At 47.6% G+C, this 13,651-nt stretch overlaps 1 protein-coding gene, 1 long non-coding RNA gene and 1 pseudogene across 6 annotated transcripts in view; 1 reads left to right on the top strand and 2 right to left on the bottom strand.

Annotated features, from left to right (window-relative positions):
• Rtn4 (reticulon 4) overlaps nt 1–1,106 on the bottom strand; it is a 50,110-nt gene extending 49,004 nt beyond the window's left edge. For all 4 annotated transcript variants that reach the window (XM_021651670.2, XM_060365116.1, XM_021651669.2 and 1 more), the window contains exon 1: nt 497–1,106. In XM_021651670.2, the coding sequence (XP_021507345.1) occupies nt 497–965 (469 nt within the window). In that variant the 5' untranslated portion in view covers nt 966–1,106. The remainder of the gene's footprint in view (nt 1–496) is intronic.
• A 258-nt stretch (nt 1,107–1,364) lies between these two features.
• Nucleotides 1,365–13,651, bottom strand: part of LOC132646673 (uncharacterized) — a 63,577-nt gene continuing 51,290 nt past the window's right edge. For both annotated transcript variants that reach the window (XR_009584918.1, XR_009584919.1), the window contains exon 3: nt 1,365–1,598. This is a non-coding gene — a long non-coding RNA (uncharacterized LOC132646673). The remainder of the gene's footprint in view (nt 1,599–13,651) is intronic.
• LOC110557347 (DNA-(apurinic or apyrimidinic site) endonuclease 2-like) lies at nt 4,181–5,166 on the top strand (annotated as a pseudogene).

Raw genomic sequence — 13,651 nt, forward strand, 5'->3', positions numbered from 1 at the left:
AGGCGCTCTCCCTTCCCCGCGGCCGGGTCAGAGCTCGGGCGTTCGCAGCTCGGCCGGTCCCCAGCGGCGGGGCCGGGAGGGGGTCAGCGCGAGGGGCCCCGGGGCCTGGCAGGGGAAGGCCGGCCCCGGGAGAGGCGGCCGGCCAACGCCCCTCCTTCCAATGAAAGGATCGGGGCGCCACCGCCTCCCCGTGCCCAGCTCCGACCCCGCCCGGCCCGGCCCGGGCATCCACCGCCCTGGATGCGGAGGGGACCCGCAGGGACGAGCGGGGGCTCGGCGGGAGCGCACGTGCTCCCCGGGCCCGGACAGACAATGCCGGCGCCCGGGCTCCCGCGGCCGCCCCACCCTCCCGCCCGCCTCCCGCCCGCGGGGGCGCCGCCGCCCCGGCGCTCCGAGACAAAGCCCCCGGGGTCCCGGGCGGCCCGCGCGTCCTCCCCCGGGGCCGAGGCGCGGGGAGGGAGGGAGGGAGGGCGGGCGACGGCGCGAGCGGACTCACCCACGGAGCCCCGGCGCTTGGGCGCGGCCGGCGTGGAAGGGGGCGCGGCGGGCTCGGCCGGGGGGCTCGCGCCGGCGGGCGGCGGCGGCGGAGGCCGCGCGGGGGGCTCGTCGTCGGCGGGGAGCCGGGCGGGCGGGGCCGCGGGGCTCCGCTCGGGGGCGGCGGGGGGCGCGGCCGGCAGGGGCCCGCGGGGCGCGGGGGGCACCGGGTCGGCCCCCAGGTCCAGCAGCGGCGCGGCGGCGGCGGCGGCGGCGGGGGGCAGCGGGGCCGCGGCCAGCCCGGCCGCCGGCTTCCTCTCCAGCACCTCCAGCTCCTCCAGGTCCTCGTCGTCGTCCTCCTCCTCCTCGTCCTCCTCGTCCTCCTCCTCGTCCTCGGGCTCCCGCACGAACTGGTACTGGAAGGCGGGCGGAGGCCGCGGCGGGCTGTCGGCGGACGAGGAGACCAGGGGCGACTGGTCCAGGTCTTCCATGGCTGGCGGCTCGGCGAGGATGCTGCAGCTGCTGCCGCCGCGGGGCCGCTTCTCCTCCGGAGCCGCGGGCGGTTGTGGGGGTTGGGCAGGCGCTGACAGGGCCGGGCGGGCCGGGCCGAGGAACCTGCAGAGGCGACGGCTCCCGGAACAATGAGGCTGCTCCTCCTGCCTCCGCGCTCGAGATGCGCCACCCGCCCTGTCCCCAGTTGCAGCCGCCGCCGCTGCCGCCGCCGCCCAGACGAGCGATGGAGACGCGCCAGCAGACTCTCCGCCCAGTTTGGCGTGACTCACCTTCCCGGCAAGGGCGGGCTGGCTGGCGCGGAAGACAGAGGGCCAATGGGCTGCGGAATAGAGAGGACGGACAGCGGGCTCGTCCAACAGAAAGGGGGTGGGCGGGGCCTTCCGCGCCGCCTCTCTCCGGCTGGCGGCGTTCGGAGGGCGGGGTTTGGAGCTGGGCTCCACCCCCACCTAGAGTAGATGCGGAATGGGGTGGGGAATTGGCCTTGCCTACAGATGGATTTTAGTCTACGGTACTTCGAAAGGGGCGGGCTGCGGCCCGGGGATGTGGAGAGTTTTCCGACCAGCCTGCGGAAGGGCGTTATCCTGGGGACCTAGGAGTGGAAAGTTTCCTCCCTGAAAAGGAAAAAAAAAAAACAACCGTGGAGAAAGGTACTAACAAGACTGAATCAGGCCTTACGCATTTTTAAAATAAAAGACATTTTCAGACAAGCTCCCAACTCATAACTACCACCACCTCAAAAGTGAAAAGACAAAGAGCACGTTTTTTGACAGCTTCAAGTTCACTCCCTTTTCTAAAGTGCAGCCTTGGAATGAGACAGGCAAAACAGCTGTGCTAAATTATCTGGAGCTCTGGGGCTCCCTGTTAGAATGCCCTTCTTCCAAAGAGGGCTTTTGGCCTTGCCCTCTGCTGGACTCTAAGCACAAAGAGAATGAGTCACCAAAAAGGGAGGGTGGGGGGGAAGAACGTTGAAATAGATGCCTTGGAAGGCAAAACTGGTTCCCTACTTTTCAGTCACCTTAGGCCGATGAGTCAACATCTCAGATGATTCAGGCTTCCTGGGAGTGAGGAAGCCCTACGCTCAATGGTTTGAAATCCTGGAATAGTATTACTCCTGATGTACTTTTTTCCAAAGCTGCAGTTTTAAAAAGGTTGAAGAACATAGAAGAGAGCCCTTTTATCTTTCTGATACACCTTTCAAAAGTACTGGCTGCATGCCTACTCCGGAGGCCTGGCGAGGGCTGCCTGCATTCCAACGGCTAAGTCTACATGTGCTCTGTCCCATGCTTCAGTGTCTGGCTGCTTGTAGCTCCTCAGCACCGAAATGAGGTGTGCTGTGTGAATACAATACACACTGAATTCCAAGACTGTATAAGAAATGTTATACACTGTGCTTCACAGTGTTTTTATGGCACAGACAACCAAAGGCACAGGGAGGAGTATAATATCAAATTCACTTTTATTTTCTTTGAAGCAGCTTATTGAAACGTTTAAACACATATTCTAATGATTAAGAATTGATTTGATTGCAGCCGGTCATGGTGGCACACACCTGTAATCCCAGCACTCAGGGAGACAGAGGCAGGTGGATTGCTGTGAGTTCAAGGCCACCCTGATCTACCATGTGAGTCCAGGACAGCCAAGGCTACACGGAGAAACCCTATCTGGTAAAGAAAGAAAAAAAGAAAGACATTTGATTGCCATGAGGGAAATTGTTGGTTCTTTAAGAAAATTCATAGTCCCAACAAATTAATGTTATCCTGATTTAATTTAAATATTGAAAAAGAATTTGGCAGTGGCTGGGGGGGAGGGGCTGGAGAAAAGGTCCAGCAATATCTTTTACAGGACCTCAATTCTGTTCGCAGCACCCAAGCAGCTTATAATCACTGCAACTTCAGTTATAGGGTTCCTTCACCCTCTAATGGCCTTCTCTGGAACCTGCACACGTGTGGCAAGCACACACACACACACACACACACACACACATATTTAAAAAATAACTAAAAAAAGATAATAGGGCTGGAAAGATGGCTACTCAAGAGACCCACTGCTCTTTCAGAGAGCCCAAGTTTGAATCTCAGCACCCACATGTTCCTAACTGCCTACAACTCCAGTTCCAGCAGATACAAAGCCAGGCACCTGCATGGTACACACGCATACACACAACATAACATTCATACATATTCTGATAGTGTTCATTCTGGAAGACGAGAGACGTGGGAAGAGACACCTCACCATCCCAGTCATGATGCTAGTCTCTCAAAAATGTGAATTCACCCCAGAGTGGACAGCCGGTATACAGTCATGAAAAAGAATGAGTCACTGCTGTCTTAAACCACGGCCTTTTTAGGTGAGTCATTACACAGCAGAAGTTAACTGCAACATCATCCACTCTGTGTTTGCATTTCATGTCTTGTTGGTACTTACAATAAGATATGTGCTCTATGTCAGCACCAAACAAAGCAGTTAAAAAGTATATTTATACATGTCCAGGTAAAGGAAGGGTCACTACTCCGAAAAATAGGTCACTCCAGTTCTGTAATATTAAATACTATAGCAAAACATTTAATTGGTACCTAAACTCATGCAGAACCGGCTAAGTTTGCCTTTTCTCATGTATGCTCCTTGAGAAGTTACAGGGCCAGAGATGGATATCTTCTTGTCTACATATTGGAAGAGCTGAACATCAGAGTGGTTCCCCCACGCTAGGAGAAATATGAAAGATGGATTCCAGAGAAACCTGTTTTAAGAGCTTTCTGCCACAGCTCTTTCACCTACTGAAAAGGACTTGCCTTTTATCAGGCACACTGCTGAGTTACACTCACTCTTTCTACTGAGAGAGAGAGAAAAAAAAAGAAACATAATTTTGGCTTACATGGAAGTTTTAACAGCTTCCTGAATGATTTGCCCCAACATTTCACTGATTTTAGGTTCCACGTAGTGTAGCATTTTATGCAATGTAGTTTTGCAATCCTGGTTAATTAACTTAAACTACATTTATTCACTAATAAGAGTAAAAACAGAAATGAGACCAATTTCTTCAGCCATGTTAGTAACCCACTGACATTAGTCTTGGACCTAAAATAAAATTTTAAGTCATGAAAAGGAATCCTGCTGTTCATAGCAGCCAGGAAATCGAAACAACTCACATATCTATAAACAGAAGAATGGAGAACACAGAAGAATGCCTGCTACAATGCATGAGGAGGGTGTGTACTTTGCCAGCTTCCCTGTAACAATTCGCCTGTGCCAAGAGCTGTGTGTGATAATCGGGAACACCAATGGAGCTCATATGAGGGTTGGATTGCCAGGAATGCAGCTACTGTCCCATGACCCAGGACCCATTTCAGACAAACTGGATGCTGATATTGTCTGTCTCCAGCAGACCAAAGGACCCAGTCATGGTCTAGCAGTGGCCCTGGCTATTGCTGAGAGCTGGAACTCATACTTCAGTGTCAGCAGCAGCTGTAAGGACAGCGTTGCTCCAGTGGCTGCTGAAGGCCTGAGTGGTCTGTTTGCCACCCAGAACAGGGATGTCAGTTGCTATGGAAACACAAGTATGTTCACCAAAGAGGATCTCCCAGCTCTGTATAGTGAAGGTCAGGCAGGCCCTCCTTACACAGTATAAAATGCACACATGGTACGGGAAGAAGACGTCCACCCTAACCGATATGTACTGCCCCCACGTGCATCCTGGGAAACCTAAGCTACTTGCCTATAAGATCCAAACAGAAGCCTTCCTGGTGACTGGCCATCATGTGACCATTCTGGGAGACCTGAATACAGCCCAACATCCTATTGACTACTATGAGGCAGGTAACTTGGAATTTTTTAAAGAGGACCAGCACAGAATTGGATAGACGGCTTGCTCAGTAACTGGCTTACCAGGCTGATTCCCACACAGGGCTCTTTATCAATAGTTACCACCGCTCCTGCCAAAGCAGAAAAGGGCTTTCAACAGCTGTTTGGTGCTCAGTGGCAAAAGGCATCCCAACTACAACTCCTGGCTTGACTCTGTACTCAGGCCTAGGTCCCGGGTCACACATTCTAGGCCCTCACGCTACCTGTGGTGATGGGCTCTGAGTGCTGCCTGGTAGATGTCATCTTGAGCATGTCCCAGACGCTACAAAACAGTGCCCAGACCTGTGCAGCCATTTCCTCCCTGAGTTTCTTCCCTCGTGACAGGGCAGCTGGTTCTGCAGTCCAGCAAGCAAACCTAGGTACAGAAGCAGCAAAACAAAGGCCTTCTGGGTTAATCAGACCTGGGGAAAGCCAGGCTGTCTCCACAAGCCTGAGGAGCAGCTTCCAGCCTTCTCCAAACTTCCGATGTCACAACTCCACAGACTCCAGAAGAGGATGCGATGGCCACAGTAGACTAAGAATAGGCAGTTTTTCCAGAGGCTAAAAGATGAGGAGGAGGTGCAGACCATGCTCTCGAAGACTGCCTTATGCAGGGTCTCATCCAGACAGACCCCTCTGGGAGGCCACAGAGAGCCATTTGTGAGGCACACTGTGAAACACACAGGACCATCCTTGGCCACCAAGATTCTCCTGTTTGTTAGACTGCCGGGTCCGTGAGCCCTCCCAGGGATGCTGCCTCAGATCAGCTTCTTCTGAGGCAGGGTCAGCCAAACCAGTCGAGGCCCAATGATATGTGTCATGGTCACCCCTCACAGGCCTAATGCCAGCTTCACTCCTCAGGTTTTCATCCTTCCTTCTCCCCAGGCTTCCTTTTTCCCCTCTCTTTTCCCCCTTCTCCTGCCCCTCTTTCTCTTTTCCCTTAAGGCATCCTTTCCTCTTCTCCACTTCTTTCTCTCTCTCATCCTCTTTATACATATAAGAACTAGCTGCAGAGGAATCTATAATTTAAAAAGCTTTCTTGGAAAGGTATTTGTTCATAAACAAAATCTGTCTTTGTTTCAAGTGTGAAAACAAAATGTGACATATACACACAATGAAATTTTATGGAAAGAAAAGTGAAATGATGACATTTTCAGGGACATGAATGGAACTGGACATCATTAAGTGAAACAAGCAAGACTCAGAAAGACAAAGACTGCCTGTTTTCTTTCAAAGGGGAAACCTAAGTCCAAAATTATATGCATGTTGGGGGCATGTATATATATGTTTGTTGGTCACAAAAGTACACAGAGAGAAGAGGAAGAGTTTCATTGCTATGAAGAAACATTATGGCCATGGCAACACTTACAAAGGAAAACCTTTAATTGGGACCGGCTCACATTTTGAGAGGATTCATCCATTATCGTCATGGCAGGGGGCATGACAGCATGCAAGCAGACATGACGCTGGAGAAACTGAGAGTTGCATCTTGATCCGCAGGCAGCAGAAGGAGACTGTGTATGACACTGGGCATAGCCCGAGCATAGGAGAGCTCAAAGCCCACACCTACCCCAGTAACACACCTCCTCCAACAAGGCCACACCTCCTAATAGTGCCACTCCCTATGGCCAAGCATCCAAACCCAGGAATCTATAAAGTTCATTCCTATTCAAACATCACAGGCTGTTTTGTTTTGTTTTGTTTTGTTTTGTTTTGTTTTGTTTTTTTCTGGAAAGCAAGTACTTAAGCCTGATAATTAGGTTTCATGAATCAAAGTTTGTAAGCAAAGTTGGGTTAGGGAAGGGATTGCTAATTAGGTTGATAAATACTTTCTATCTGTAGGAGAAACAGATAAGAATGGATCCTTCAAAAATGTCAACATGTACTACCTCAGGATGCATTCTCACAGTGTTGCTTCAGTCTTTACTTGTCTGAGCAAATTAAAACAAACAAAAGCAAAAGCTTTTCTCCCCACAGGTCCAGTACTTAATTAAAAAATAGTTTTGTCTACCTTAAACATAAAACTCAGAATTTAAAAAAAATACACTATTTTGGTAAATGATCAGTATGTTTTGCACTAAGTAATCTACAGCTCAGGGACAGCAGTGGCAACACAGGCCACAGATGACCATCAACCCCACAGAGAGCTGTCAGCGCACCACCCTCTTTGCCAACACGTAGTGGAGCTGACCTGCTGGACTTGTGCTTCGTTCTGTAAGTATCCACTAACGAAGATGCTAACGGAATGGCTGAAAGGACCAGGGGTCTCACTCAGCAGGAGAATGCTTGCCTAACTTGACAAACACTAGAGTCAACTGGGAAGAGGGAATGTCAGTTCAGCACTTGCTTTCCCCACACTGGCCCATGAGCATAGTGCGGGAGCATTTTCTTGATTGCTGAGTGATATGCAGGGCCCATTCCACTGTGGGTACACCACTCCTGGGCAGGAGGTCCTAGGCCGGCTACGCCACTAAGCAGCAGTCTTCAGTGGGTTCTGCTTTCGTTCCCGCTTCTGGGTTCCTGCCGCTTGAGATCCTGCCCTGACTCACCTCACTGATGGACCGTGATTGATGTATAAGTCAAAAAAACAAAACAAAACAAACAAAAACAAACTCTTTTTTCCTCAAGTTGTTTTTTTTTTTCCAGTGTTTCATCACAGCAACAGAAAACAAACTAGAAATGTTGGGCTGTTCCTGTGAAGAATCTGACCGAATTGTGTGTGGGAGAAGTTGGGACAATGTTCGAACTTTGGACTAGAAGAGTGGCTGGACGCTGGAAGCAGAGCTTCAGGCCATTCTGGTAGGAGCCTGGGAAATAGTAGTGCTGAGAGCAATGTTGGCTGAAGGAAGCAAAGGTCTCCGAGAGAAGCAAGGACTTCAACAGACACAGAGCTAGAGGCATTCCTGTGGTAATCGGGCAAAGAATCGCCTGCCTTCTGCCTGTGTCTTAAGAACTTACCTCTGGCTAAATTAAAAAGTAATGGTTTAATTTTTTTGGCAAAGAAAATTTCAAGAGAACATAATGTTAAGCCTGGGGTGTGGTTGTTATAATGACTATTATGCAGATCTATAATGACAGGAAAAAAAAAAACAAAATGTACAGTTTGGAGAAAAAAAAAAAAGGCCACCAGGAAGATAGTGTTATAGCTAAAAGTATGTGCCAAAGGGAGGCTATGGTTGTTACAAAGATAAATATCAAGTTATTACAGCAAGGCCTGTTACTCTGAACTGGAATAAAGGGGAAGGTGTCCAAGGGCTACACAGACAGCAGAGCCTAAGGAGAGCTCCTGGAAACCAGCCACAAACAAAGCGAAAGGCGAAAGTGGCTGCCCACGAGATCCTAGGACCACGAGTCCCACCCTAGCTCTAAGCTGCGCTGGGCAGTGTCATCCATGGGGTACTGTGTGTGGACGCTTCCTCCCCAGTTTCAGAGAGCCGGGTACTACTGGAGTCATTATGAAAAGAAGGCCCTGAGAGGCTACTTATGAACTGTGAGAAGGAAGAGACCGCAAGAGGTTGGAGATGCTAGATGCCAAGGAAAGGGGCACATGGAGTAACGCCAGCCCAAGGGAAAGATGTAAATTGTAGGCACCAAGTCTGAAGGGGTGGGACCGTCTAAGCCCTTTGATATGGGGTATGGAGCTATAGGATTTGGAGTTTGCCCTGCTGGGTTTCAATCTTGCTTTGGCCCAGTATTTCCTTGGCATACTGATTCCTCTTTTGGGGATGGGAAAGCATGCTCTGTGCCATTGTATGTTAGAAGTAGGTGATTTGATTTTTATTTTATAGGGGTTTAACATTAACAGATTGCCTTGAGTCCCAGAAGAGACTTTAGACTTTTAAAGAGTGTTGAGACTGTTAAAGGCTGGGGACTTCTAAATTTGGACGAAATGCATTTTTCATGATGAGCCATGAGCCTATGGAAGTCATGGAGTGGAATGTGGCGGCTTTAATGAGAATGTCCCCCATAGGCTCAAGCATTTGAATGTTTGATCCACAGTTGTTGGTGGTGTTTGCAGAAGTTGTGGGGAGGTACAGCCTTGATGGAGGAAGTTCTTTCCTGGGATGGGTCACAGAGCATTTAGAGTGTCACCCAATTGCCAATCGGCTGCACATTTGGGGCTGAAGATGTGCTGTCTTGGACTTCTGCTCCAGCTGCCTAAGGCCACACCTCCTCTGTCACTATAGGCTCACCTTCTGGAACCATAAGCCAAAAAAAAAAAAAAAAAAAAAAAAAAAAGAAAGAACGAACGAAAGGCCTTTACTTCTGGAAGTGGCCTTTGTTAATGGTGTTTTATCACAGAGACAGAAAAGTCACCACTAGAGCAGCCCTGGGTTCAAAGCCCAGCACCCCTTACACACAAAAAGCAAAGGCTAATAGAAACGCTCCATTAAAATTTAAAACTAAACAAATGATACATTACACTTTTAAAAGAGGCACTCACATGTTGGTAGTGACTAACAGCTAAGTGAACTTAAGACCAACTCAACAGAAGGAAAAAGATGCCTGATACCAAAGATTTAGCCAACTTCCTGAGACTAGTGAGGGCATAGATCCTAGAAAATAATCCACTACTGCCACTTTCCTAGACCAACACAATTCGTTACTACAGTCCAAACTGCACCTTCATACCCACAGAGAAGTGTAGCTACCATCTCTCATCAAAGAAGCCCATCTTTACAGCAAATGGAGACCATCACAGAAAACCACAGTTGGACACAGTGCAGGAATCAGTGATTATGGGGAGTACAACCTCAGTGACTACATCTATACCACAGCTCCTGCATCTGTGGCTCGGGAGCATCAAGGAAGAAAGGGCAGTAAGACTGTGAGAGCCACAATGCCAAAAAGTCTGTGTGAAACAGTCTCTCCTAGAAACGGCTGCATACACAAGGCCTGAACAATCAAAATATCAGTACATGTGCGTACAGGGAATGAGGGGAATCTCATGGGGTCCCGCCCCCAGGCAAGAAACTACAGGCGTCTATGTGGTGAGTGAGAGAAGAAGAGTTGGCCTTGCGCAGAAATGAGCCCCTTAACCAGTTGTGCAATAGAGTAATGAGCCCTGAAACTGTATACATACAAACAACAGATATGGACCCAGCAGGCTGCATTTACATATTTGTGCACAGATAAAAATAATAATCAGGGCAAAGAGTCTATCAGTAATTTGAAAGTGGGAGAGAGCATGGAAAAAAATTAGAGGAAGGGGACTTGGGAGGGGCTGGAGAAAGAGAAGGGAAGAGGGAAAGTGAGGTAGTTATATTTAAAGTAAAATAAAAATATTTTTTAATTTAGATTTATTTTAAGCACAAGCATTTTGCCTGGTTTATGCAGGTGCAGCACATGCGTGCCTGGTGGCCACGGGAGTGAACAGGATGTCAGATCCCCTGGAACTAGAGTCTTATGGATGGTTGTGAGCCACCATGCGAGTGCTGGAAATGAAACCCTGATTCTCTGTAAGAACAGTCAGCCCCAAAGGGTGGTGTAATCCCAGCACTCTGGGAAGGCCGAGAGAGGCAGGAGGATCTCAGTGAGTCTGAGGCCAGCCTGCTCTACAAAGCAAGCCCAGGACAGCCAGAGCTACACAGAGGAACCCTATCTAAAAAACAAACAAACAAACAAAACAAACAAACAAAAAAACAAAAAAGAATGGACAGTGCTCCTAATGACTGAGCCGGCTCTACAGCCCTGATGTTTTTAATCAGTAAATCAACATTCCTCCAAACACCAGTTTTCAGCCTGCCCCAATAAATCTAGGCACAGAAGCGCTATGTCATGTGCCTGGGACTTTTTAAGAATTCATTTCCTTTTTACCATTAAAAAGTTATTGTGGGGTTGGACAGACAGCTCAGCTCTACAGAGGACCCAGGTTTGATTCCCAGCGCCCACATGGCAGTGAACAACTGTCCATAACCCAGTTCCGGGGGATCCAGTGACCTCTCCTGAACTTTTTGCACAGTAGGCACAGACTCAGGGTGCGAGCAAAACATTCATACTCGTAAAAAGTATGAATGTAAAAGTAAAAAAAAAAAATTAAAAAGAAAAGTCATTTTGATTTAGATGTTTAGTTTTCTCCTTACCTTTATTCACTATCCTGAGTAGAAGTTTTTCCTTTCAAGGGGTAAAGGAAATATGAATCACTTATGACTGACAAATGTTAGCTACTCTAATGAGTCGAATATGTTGCAGTAGGCATTTCCATTCTTTGCAGCCCAGACTGTCAAAATGTCATGAAAACAATACAGATGGCAGGATGAAGACAAAGAGAATAAGGGATTTACTGGAGTGAATAACTAGTTCAGTGAATCTTTGGAAGGCAAAACGCAGCTGGAGGAGAAGTTCCTGGCCTGGCAGAGTGGATGAAGCCACAGCTTAACCAGCCTCTTGAGGGACAATAGCAGCTAGAAATAAAACAGCTCTGGCAGTGACAGGGTAAAAAACAAGGGGGAGGGGGTGCACGGGGGAGTGGGGGGGTCCTTCCTGCCCACGTCCCACCTGAAGGGAGGCTTGGACATCTTCACATCACACATCTCTGCTCCCCTGCTCCCCTATGACCAGTCTTTCCAGTGGGGTAACTCCTATGTGAAGAAAATTGGCTCCAGAGAAATTCTTCAGTTGAGTGGCATCTGTGGAACTGAACAGGAGAGGCCTAGCCAGTTCAGCCTAGCATTCTGCTCCCTCTCCTTAGAGTCCAGTCCAGTTTTCATGAGATGATTGACAAAAGCGCTCAATGAAAGCTAGAAATAAAAACAAGTGGACAAGGAAATTTATACTAATATATGGACAAAAGAAGAAAAAAACTGTAATTAATATTTGATATCACTTCCATGAAACAAAAAAAAGCAACAAATACAAAGTTAAAAAAATAGGAGACAAGTTCATAAAACAAAATCGATTTTATATTTATAGCAACACCATTTTCAATAGACAAAAGATTCAAACCACCAAATACTCATCAGTACATAGCTAGGAAAATAGAATGTGGCATATAAGTATAAGGAAATACAAATCGGCCTTTAAAAGGAATGAAATGCTGGTACGTGTTTTAACACACATGAACCTCAGAGATATTATGCTAAGTAAAAGAAGCCGAAACAGGACAGGAATTGCACATTCTACCTATACAGCTACTTAGGATAGTTTAATCCATAAAGACAAAAAGAATAATGAGGTCCAGGGGGTAGTGGAAGGGAAGAATGGAGAACTTTAATGAGTATGGGTGATGCAAGAATTCTGGAGCTGTATAGTGGCAATGGCTGTATGACAATATACCGAGGGCTCTTGCATTATATTCTTAGGAATGGTTAAAACCAGGAATCAGAAATGTTGCATTGTCCTGGTTTTGATTCCCAGCACTGAAAAGAAACAGGACTGACTAAAATGATAAATTTTATATCACACGATATACCATGCTAAAATTTTAATTGCAATGTTTTGAATTAATAGTAGCAGAAGATAAGGTTGAGGAACCTCCAAGGGTGTTATTTTTAAAAAATGAAAACAGAAGACAACCCCAGTGTCCATCAATCGGTAAGTGAACAAACACTGCAGCTTTGGGATCCTAGTCAGCGGCTAGAGGAATGGACAACCAATGCACACACAGCACAAAGAACGCTAACACATACTGTTAAAGCAGCCAGACACAGGACTGCTACTGTGTGGTCGGTCCTGCTTAGGTGATATTCTAACACAGTCAGCCCTGCGGAAGGCTGGGAAGAGGCGCTGCGGGAGGGGTAGAGACTTAGAAATGGAGGCAATTTGTATCTGATCGTGGTCATGAATACTTGGTTATATACACAATCAAACTCATCAAACTACACACTGAAAATGATCAATTTTAGTGGATGAGAATCATTTCTCCTCATCAACTCAGTTCCACGCAACACTTCTGAGCGGTGGACTGCAGAAGACAAACCAGATCCGTCAGGGAGGAAGCAAGCCTGGGAGCCACAAAAGATCCGGAATGAGAGCAGCCTAAGAGAGCGCTGCTTCCGGGTAATCCCTCCACGCTCGCTCTCTGCTCCACATCAGCGCGTTCCTTAGCCTAGAGCTCACATTTTAACTTAGCCCCATAAACACATGCAGACACACGTTTGAGGTCTGTTTCTTAAACCAGTTTTCTTCTCTATAGAAACCTCTGCCTCTTTGTAATTGACAGGGCTGTAAATGAAGTATAAGTATTATTTAGACTTCAGGAACCGGGGAAAGTTTCTGTTTCCACAAGACTGAACTCTGTACAATAAAAATATAAAATCATCATGAAAATATACATAAACTCTTATTTAAAATGAATGTTTCCTAAGCCTGTATTTTATTTTATTTCTGTATTTCTGAAACCCTGCAACACTTCTTTTAAAACAACTTTATTCAGATATCATTTACATACACAGTTTATGCATTTAAGATATTAGACATATAATATAGGATAAACATACTAAAATCTGTACACCTAAAGAAGCTAAGCAATAAGGAGGGCCCTAGGTAAGATGCTCAATCCTCATTTAGAAAGGCAAATGGGATAGACATTGGAAGAGGGAGACAGGACAGGAGCCTACCACAGAGGGCCTCTGAAAGACTCTACCCAGCAGGGTATTGAAGCAGATGCTGAGACTCATAGCCAAACTTTGGGCAGAGTGCAGGGAATCTTATGAAGGAAGGGGGAGAGGACGGGAGCTCACAAGGAGAGCAACAGAACCAAAAAATCTGGGAACAGTGGTCTTTTCTGAGACTGATACTCCAACCAAGTACCATGCTTGGCAATAACCTAGAACCCCTGCACAGATGTAGCCCATGGCAGCTCAGTCTCCAAGTGGGTTCCCTAGAA

Source organism: Meriones unguiculatus, chromosome 12, assembly GCF_030254825.1.
Source record: "Meriones unguiculatus strain TT.TT164.6M chromosome 12, Bangor_MerUng_6.1, whole genome shotgun sequence".
Taxonomy (NCBI): domain Eukaryota; kingdom Metazoa; phylum Chordata; class Mammalia; order Rodentia; family Muridae; genus Meriones; species Meriones unguiculatus.